This window comes from Ictidomys tridecemlineatus, chromosome 8, assembly GCF_052094955.1.
Source record: "Ictidomys tridecemlineatus isolate mIctTri1 chromosome 8, mIctTri1.hap1, whole genome shotgun sequence".
Lineage (NCBI taxonomy): Eukaryota > Metazoa > Chordata > Mammalia > Rodentia > Sciuridae > Ictidomys > Ictidomys tridecemlineatus.
Window position 1 is genome coordinate 115,026,696 of NC_135484.1, and position 9,080 is coordinate 115,035,775.

Below are 9,080 nucleotides of genomic sequence, written 5' to 3' on the forward strand. Positions count from 1 at the left end.
TTTTTTTTTTTGTGTGTGTGTGTGTGTGTGTTTGTGTGGTGGTAGGGATTGAACCCAGGGCCTTGTGAATTCAAGGCAAGCACTCTAGCGACTGAGCTATATCCCCAGCCCATCTTTAGCCCTTTTTAATTTTTATTTTGAGACAAGATCTCACTAAGTTGTTTAGGGCCTCCCTAATTTGTTGAGGCTGGCCTCAAACTTGTGATCCTCCACCCTCACCCTCCCAAGTCACTAGGATTACAGGTGTACACCATGGTACCTGGTGACACTTGGTGATTTCTTACTGATTTTCTGAGTTGTGATCAGTTTGTCTCTTCAAAGTGGCTTGAATATTCAGAGATAATGCATTTTTGATCTGGCCTTCCTCCTAGAGGAATAATGTGATATTATTCACCATTTGACAGCCTGAAACCTGGAGGCTAGCAAGACCCTGGAACACACTCTCAGCAATGGAGTTGGATGGCCAGGATTGCTCTTCATGGGCTCAGCTTGATTCTTGGCCAGCTGGCCTGCCTGCTGCCCCTCACCTTCTACCCAGAGGTAAATTGTCTGGTTGTATTGATTTAGCACTGAGATCCAAAAACCAGAAACTGAGACTGGATCCCAGGCTGTGAAGTCAGCTCTGTCGGTGGTAACGAGGCACACTTACATGACCTTTCTTGGGACTTAAAATGGCCGAGTTTGGGGATAATCAACCTGATGTCAATCCCTGCCATTTGTATTAGATTGTGTATTAGACTTTTCATTTCCCTGTCCTAACTCAGGGTGAGCCTAGTGTTCCTCTAAAGTAAGGGAACTAGCACCCCACTCTCTTGCTGGGAAAACTGGGTTCAGAGCAGCTAGGGTGCTCACCCAAGGGCAAGAAACTAGGTTTGTGATTGCTGTCTGGGTGTTTTGCTTCTGAGTTGGAAGAGGAAGAATTTCCCAAGATGTCTTGAAGCTGACTGGCCTTTGGCCCAGCTCTATCACCAAGGAGGGGACCATAGCACCCCACTGCCCATGCCACCATCCTCTACCCTGGGGCTGACACCAGACATCCTGTATTTGGTCAGCCTGTCCTGAGCACTGGCTTCCGGTCCTCAATTGCTTTCCTGGGCACACTGTGTCCTCTCTGAGCTGCTGCTTCTTCCTCTGAGTACTTCTTCCTCTTTTATTCTTCCTCCTTTCTCCGAATTCTGTTTACATGCCTCCATCCAACTGTGTTTACTTTTATTTTTGCTTTTTGTATTTCTAGTCTCCTGAGAAGTTTCCCAAGGTCTCTTCCTCTTCGTTCCTCTGCCACCATCTTGTTTCCCAGGAAATAATTTCCATTCGTACTCCACCCCAACACCACACCTTGCCCCAAACTATTGCTAGCATCAGATTGTTCAGGATCATGTATTCAGTAGGCACTTATGGAGTATCTACTGTGTGCCTCAGGAATTTTGTTCATGCCCTAGGACCCAAAGTTCAAAAGCTATGCCTGTGCATTTAATTAAGCACCTACTGTGTTTGTGCAGTGGGCATTGTGCTTTAACCTAAAGACTTAAAAACTGGTTGCTGCATTCAAGACCCCTGGACTACTTGGGAAAATGCACAAAAACAGATTTTGTAGGGTTGGGGTTGTGGCCCAATGGTAGTGCGCTTACCTAGCATGTGTGAGGCACTGGGTTTGATTCTCAGCACCATATATAAATTAATAAAATAAAGGTCCATTGACAACTAAAAATAAAAAAAATAATAATAATAAAAAACTTTTGATTTGGGGAATGTTTTGGGAAGTTGGGGACCAGTGTGAAAGGCTCCTGTGAGTAGAAGAGTCTTCTTCGTGTCTGAGGGGAGCTAGCCAGGCAGAGCAAGGGTGCACAGTGTTCCAGGTAGCAGGAACAGTGTGTATAAAGGCACACAGGCGTGAAGCAGCCCCATGTTCTCCGGCGGGCACTCAGAATTGTTTGGTCTGGCTGGACATGGAGTGCAGGTTGGGAGCCCAGGGAGATGAGGCCAGAGGCAGGCAGGCCCAGATGGTGCAGTACCTCGTGTTCCAGCAAAAGGATTGACCTTTATCCTGGAGCAGCCGGAAGCCCAGGCAGCCTCATGGCTCCCTGCAGCCGGGGAGCTCCAGGGCTGGGCGTGGGCCAGACCCAAAGTGTTCTCCGAGCCTCCATTAACGGCACATTTTATTGCCCTTTGGCTTTGAAAAGCCTGTGGGAGAGTCACTTAAATATACTGCTATTTCCAAAGCACAGTCATTCATTCATTCATAAATGTTTAGCAGGCTCTGATGCCTGCCAGGTGCTGCTCCGAGAACCAGGACCGGTCAGTAAGCCCCACAAAGTCCCATCTCTCAAGAAACTTGCATCCTCAGTAGCTGGGGGCAGGGGACAGGCCATAAATAAACAAGTGAAACAAATTATTAAGATAATTTCAGATCATGATAAATACAAAGGAGAAAAATCAAATAGTGATGCCCCCAGAGAAGCTAGGTCTCCTAGGTGGTAGAGAAGGTTGCCCTGAGGAAAGCCATGTTTGAGTTCAGACTTAGAGGACACAAAACAAGCCTTCCTGTGAACATCTGAAGGCGGAGGGTTCCAGGTACAGGAAAATCACTTGCAAGACATGTGCCCCAAGGCATGAAGGAGCTTGGGGGTTTTTCAGGTTTAGAAAAAATGGCTGGGTCAAATCTGTCAGTTCCCAGCAATGCTATGCAAGGATTATCAGATCCATTTTGGAGAGATGGAAACTGAGGCTCAAAATGGTAAAGTTCCTTGGCCCAAATCACAACTGATAGTACAAATTTTTACTCCAAAGCCACTGCTCTTTTTTTCCTACCAAATTTCGAGTTCAGCAACCTTGTGTCCCAAATTATCCAGGAAGTTCCAGTTTCTAAAATCCTTTCTCATTTTCCCCTGGACAGTCATCTTGGACATTCTCTCTGTTCCAAACCATGACCTTGAACCCTGTCTTTGTCATGCACTACCAATGCAAGCACAGACTACCACTTCACCCTTGTAAGCCTCAGTTTTCTCATCTGTAAATGGGGAAAGTAACAGTTTCCATATCATCTTCTGGCTGGGAGGTGAAAGGACATCATTGGTGTGAGGCCGAATGCTGAGAACACTGGTGCACCATCCAATTAAAAGTGCTTCTTGTGACTTTGGAAAATGGGAGGCCAACTGCAGAATGGTCCTGCCCTCAGGAAGCTGGGGACCCAAGACCTGGAGAGAGAGAGAAAGAACTATTGTGGGGCCTCTGAGTTGGGAGACCGGGGGAGAGTGGTGGAGGAGAGGGCAGCCACAATGGCCTCTTCCTTTCCCCTCACTCGCCTCTGCTGGGATCCCACACTGACACATCTTGTACTTCCCGTTTCCAGGGAAATTCCTCACCCGCTGGACCACACCCGCTCTTGAGGACCTCCCGAGCTCTCTGGGCAGAGCGGAAGCCAGACAGAGACCGGACTCCAAGGCGACAATCCCAGCCCTGTGTGTGCCAGGAGCCCCCAGGGGCAGGGGCCCATGCTGCAGGAGGTTAGCTGCCCCCCCCCAACACTCAGGAGCCTGGAGTAGGCTGCAGGGACAGAGCTCTTCTCAAACGAGGAGGAAGAGGAGGAGCCCCCGTGGAGTACGTGACTCCTGCTCCGCTGGCTGCACGCTCCAGTTACCAGGACAGAGACCCCTCCCCACGCGTCCCCAGCCTTCCCCTGCTTCCTGCTCTGGCTGCTGGGAGGCCCTGTCACCACACATGCGCGAGCACGCACTCCGACACACGCGCCCCTCCCAGGCACCCCTGAGAGGACCAGCTGCAGCTGGGGGGTGCACTGAGTGCTGCCAGGTCCTCAGATCCACAGCCTCCCCCCATCCTCGCCCCCTACTGCTGAGCTGCTTGGAGGTTTAAAGCAAAACATGACTGTCTTTCCTGCTGCTCAGTGGCAGCGCCGCTGCCTGAGGGTTATTTTTAGCAGGGATGCGAGGAAGGCACATTTCTCCTTGACTGTCACCAGGGACAACCCTCACCCCCCAGCCAAGTCTCGCCTGGGGAGGCAGGTTCGGAAACCCCCCTCCCAGGAAGGGGAAACTGGTGGGTTTTGTGTTCTTTCAATTCATCAGGCCTCGAAGTCAAGCTAGGGGCTGCTCTGATGGGAAATTCTAGGTTCCAAAGCCCATGGTTTCTCCCGCCATCCCTGGTCTCTGTGTCGCTACAAATTTGAGGAGCAAGAGGTACGTTGTGTGTAAAGGCAGGTCGCCCAGGCTGCGGGTGTTGGGGTCCTGGGGCAGCCGGTGGTTACAGCCAGGCACTATAGATTGCATGCAGTGCCCGGCTTGTGGGGGAGGGGTTCTCACAGATGCTGGCTTGTTAATTCATTAAACTGCCTGTCTGGACTATACATTTTTTTCTGTATATGTGTTTTTTAGAAGCTAATTTTTTTTTTTCACTTTTGAGACAAGGTCTCCTTAAATGGCTTAGAGCTTCATTAATTTGCTGAGACTGGCCTTGAACTTTTGATCCTCCCATCTCAGCCTCCCAAACCTTTGGGATTACAGGCATGGACCATCATGCCTGGCTAGATGCTAGAAGTTTTTATTGAGATATAAGTATACAGGGCTGGGGATGTGGCTCAAGAGGTAGTGCGCTCGCCTGGCATGCGTGCAGCCCGGGTTCGATCCTCAGCACCACATACAAAGATGTTGTGTCCGCGGAGAACTAAAATAAATCAATATTTTTAAAAAAAGAGATATAAGTATACATTCTATATATAGTCAGATCCACAAATAGAATGAAGAATTTTGACCAATGTATATATTATAGATCCCAGTAACCATCACCTAGAGCAAGATTTCAGATATTTCCACCAGCCCTAAATTCCCTTGGGCTCCCTCACAGTCAGTCCCCACCCCAGAGGCGACCATGGTACTGATTTCTGTCACCATAGGTTAGTTTCCTGAGCATGCATATGAGCTTTACAAATTTAAAAGAAATACATCTCCTACCGTAGAAGGAGGAAGTGGACAAAAAATTCTTACTGTACAAAGAAGGTTATTTGAACTAAAAACAAAACAAAACAAAAACCTAAGGAATCATTGGCCAGAGAAACCGGAGGTTTTGGAGGCAACCCAATGCCTTAGCATTGGGACAGAGGGCTTGGGACACTTCTTGGAGCAGAGGCCGTGAGTGGCGTGGGGTGGGGAAGATGACCAGCCAGGCTCCTCTGTGTTCTGATAAAAGGTTCCTCCCCTGCCCAGCAACTGCCTGAGTTTTGAGCAAGGCCAAGGCCAGGAGGAAGGACGCTCTCAAGGGCATCTGCCCAGAGACAGGGAGAAGTTAGGGCCCCTGGGCAGTTAGGTTATTTGTCTTTCCTGCCTTCCCTTTCAAGGTCTGTCTGATTTTGTGCCTCCTTCACACACAGTCCTGCCTGGGGAGGGGAGAGGCTGAGGCTCTCAAAGGGACTTAGAAGGAGAGAGACAGAGTTCTGCCTGCCTGCCTTTTTTCCAAAACACCGATTTGAGCGCCTACATTGTGTGGCAGCTCCTGCCAGCTGCTGGGGATCGGAGAATGACAGACATGTTTTAGCTCGCTAAGGAGTCAGAATTGGCTCCAGGTGAGGCAAGGCCTCTACCTCCTTCATGGTGGAGATGATGGCCCAAACAGGTGACTTATTCAGGAACAACAATCTGTTGGAGCAGGGAGGCAAAGAATGGTGCCCCCTGATTCAACCCTAGCCAGGAATAAGAAAGCAAAGGAAATAAAACCTATGTCCTTCTCTGGGCTTTCTCCCTTGCAGATTTTCTAGGGCAGTGGAAAGAGCACTGACCCGAAGTCAGAAGACCTCATTTCTGCTTCTAGGTCTTAGAAGCACTTCCTCTTTCTGGGCCCCAGTCTTTTCCCGTGAACATGAAGAAGGCCGTCTCCAGAGGCCTTCAAAGGGTGCTTCCAACTCTGCCTTACCTGAGTGTACCCTGCATTTTTCTGCCTCAGTGCCTTTGCTCAGGTCATTTCTGCCACTGAAAGCCCCTTCCCTCCCGCTTCCTTCTTCTGACAGTCTCTTCATCACGTATGACCTAGTTAAGGTGCTGCTCCTAGAGACCCCCAGCCTTTAGGGATCTGTGAGTGTGTCATCCAGATCCCCACTCCCAGAACAGAGCCTCCTCCCTGTGCGCGGCCTTCCCAGTTGTGTCAGTCATTGTTGGAACAACTGAAGTGAATTCTTGCTCCCACCCCACACTTCCACAGGCCCCTTTTCAACTTCAAGAAATTGATCTCATCCTTCCTCAGGGCCTCCAAGGACACTATGCCTTCGTGCTGGGCAGGCCAGCCCAGGCCTGAGTGTCACACTGCAGTGCTTTGGGCACAAGTAACTGCCTTGGGAGTTGACCCTAGAAAGGACAAGAAAGACAGGCAGGGCCGTAGACAGAAAGATGGCTGCCCCACCTTACCTGTCCTGTCCTCATTCTTGAACACCTGGACAGAAATCCCTCAACAAGTACAGGGCTTCCGCCCCCACCAGACTCAAGCCCACTCCCACCTGCCTGCCCACAAACAGACCAGCAAGTTTGCAAAAATATACCCCGACAACCTTACCCTTCCTGTAGATGGGCCTCACCCACACATGTGCATGTGTTGCACAGATACCCAGGGACACACACAGACACACATAATGGGCAGCACAGACGTGGAATATAAGCATCTGCTTTCAAGTATGAGCATGCAGCCCCCCCACACACACATGCACACTGAGCACACACTTACCCAGATGTGATCACATGGGCACACAGACACTTGGGTACATACACGATTACACATGCATGCACACTCTACACACCATGTGGGCTCCTCCCCGCCAGCTCTCAGGGCATCCCAGCTCATACCTGTTAAGTTGAGGTTGCTCCAAGGGAGAGGGCCACCTTCTGGGTGCTCAGTTTTCTGGCTTCTGACCGTCTCTGGATTTCTGTCAAACTGGGATCTTTTGTATTAACTGTCCTTTCTGGTGGCCCTGTGGGAATTAGAGAAGGCCTCAAGAGCTGTGGGTTCACTCCGGGGCAGCCCTGCTTGAGTGACTGACAGGAATGGGAGATGGGAAGGGGGATTCTGATTAGTATTGCATCGTTTTTGTGCATGGATGTCTCCGTGGTGCTGTGGTTTTGTGGGACCAGTAACACGAGGCTGGTCGCTTTGCTGTCCCTGCCACACTCCTCACCAGGTCCCACCCACTTTCCCCAAGGTTCTCTGCTGTGGGGAGGTGGGAAGGTTTGAAGAAGGCCCAGTCCCAAGGTTGAAGTGGCAGCTCTGGGACTGACAGCAGAGCCAACCTCAAATGGAAGGGTGACTTCTCTCAGACTCCCCCATGTCAGCATAGCAGTAACCCAGAGGCCAGCCAGGTTGAGGGCCATCCAAGTTTGAGCAAAGAGGAAGCTTAGACTCCATTAAATTCCTTCCATCTAAGGTCCCTGAGCCTGGAGCTGGTGCCTGGGGTGGTGCTGGGCTGGGCAGGGAGGGCGAGGGTGCGTTCCGAAAGGAGTAAGACACAGTGACTCCTGCGAGTGCCCTGCGTGAATCTTGGGTGGAGCCTGGGGAATACCCCACGGGCAGAGGAGTACTACCTGTCTGATCTTCTTGTTGTGTGCCCTGTTTTGGTCACTAACACCAGGTGGCATGGTGGCTGGGGGCAGATACCTGGGGGCCACTGCAGATTCTCCCCTCTTCTATACCATCCCACCAGACCTCATGTCCCATGGGGTTTTCTTGTCCCATCTAGACCCTCCTCAGGCCTCATTATCACTGCCTTCCTGTGGGTCAGAACCTCCCTCCCAGGGCTTCTAATGGCAGAGGGAGGGCAGGAAATCCCCCAGGCTTATCCCATGCTCCTGCATCCTCCACACAGCTGCCAGAATGGTCAGCCTCAAACACACAGCTCATCTGCAACTTAGGATCCTTCACTGGCTCAAATGGAGGCCCGAATTCCTGGCATGGCACAGCCAGCCATATGCAGAACAAGCAACTCTCAGCCTGTCCCCGACTCATGTTATATTACAGCCTCACTCAATACCCCTCCCCAGCTCACCATGTTGGTGTTCATCCCCAAGCCTTGTGTGTGCTATTCCCAGGCTGCCTTCCCTCAGTGACCTAGAAAGGACCTTCTCATCTCTCCAGATTGAAGAGGTCCTTCTTGGCCTCTGTGAGAGCACATTTTCTAATAATGCTCACCATCATTATTTAAAAGCCAGTGTTTCTACAGGCACACACCAGACACCATTCTACTGTTGTGATGCTCGTGTGTGTGTGTGTGTGTGTGTGTGTGTGTGTGTGTGTGTGTATACATATAGATCAACTTATTTAATCCTCATAACAACCTTGATAGGTACTATCATTACTGTCTCCATCTTATAGATGGGAAAACTGATACACAGAGAGTTTAAATGACTACCTAGAGGGACATGCCAAGTAAGTGATAAAGTGAGATCTCTCCACAGCCAGTTCTGCAGAAGGATCTATGCAGTTAAACCCAGCACTGTGCTGTGCCTCTTCATTCACTGTTAGGGGTAGATTGCCAACTTGAACAGCTTTGAGCAACCAACATCCACTGAGGTGATGAATGAACAAATTCATTAACATTTAATGGGGGCTGGGGTTGTAGCTCAGTGGTAGAGCGCTTGCCTAGCATGTGGGAGGCACTGGGTTCGATCCTCAGCACATAAAAATAAAAAAATTAAATAAATGTATTTTAAAAAAATTTAATCGGATGAAGAAATAAGTCTCATCTTCATTTATGTAAGATGTCTGTCATACCAAAGCCATTTTATTTTTTAATAGAACATAGAATATTTTAAACCTGTAATCCCAGTGATTTGGGGGACTGAGGCAGGCAAGTCTGAGGTCAGCCTACACAATTTATGCAGACTCTGTCTCAAAAAATAAAAAAGGGCTGGGGATGTAGCTCAGTGGTAGAGGGCATCTGAGTTTAATTCCAAGTACCCACTCCAACAAGACTATTTAGGGAAAACAAGACCTGAGAGTAAAATCCCATACATCTTCAGTCTTTTAAAATGGAATTCCTAGACTCTCCAAGCCTATGTTTTTTCTAGTTAATCAAGAGAGTCCTCCCCATGACC

General features: G+C 49.6%; 1 protein-coding gene and 1 long non-coding RNA gene across 10 annotated transcripts in view; one reads left to right on the top strand and one right to left on the bottom strand.

The window, feature by feature from the left end:
* The window catches only part of LOC101967141 (uncharacterized), an 11,434-nt gene extending 7,074 nt beyond the window's left edge, over positions 1 to 4,360 (top strand). For 8 of the 9 annotated variants that reach the window (XR_013425231.1, XM_078020137.1, XM_078020133.1 and 5 more), the window contains 2 exons: positions 405 to 540; positions 3,350 to 4,360. Coding sequence is in view for 8 of the 9 variants with exons in the window: in XM_078020137.1 (XP_077876263.1) it covers positions 405 to 540; positions 3,350 to 3,870 (657 nt within the window). In the remaining variant the exon portion in view is untranslated. The remainder of the gene's footprint in view (positions 1 to 404; positions 541 to 3,349) is intronic. The other variant, XM_078020138.1, reaches the window with a different exon arrangement.
* A 178-nt stretch (positions 4,361 to 4,538) lies between these two features.
* Positions 4,539 to 8,690, bottom strand: LOC120889017 (uncharacterized). The gene is made up of 2 exons (XR_013425232.1): positions 6,840 to 8,690; positions 4,539 to 4,677 (listed from the first exon to the last, which is right to left on the bottom strand). It is a non-coding gene; the product is annotated as an uncharacterized LOC120889017 (long non-coding RNA).
* Positions 8,691 to 9,080: the final 390 nt, after the last annotated feature.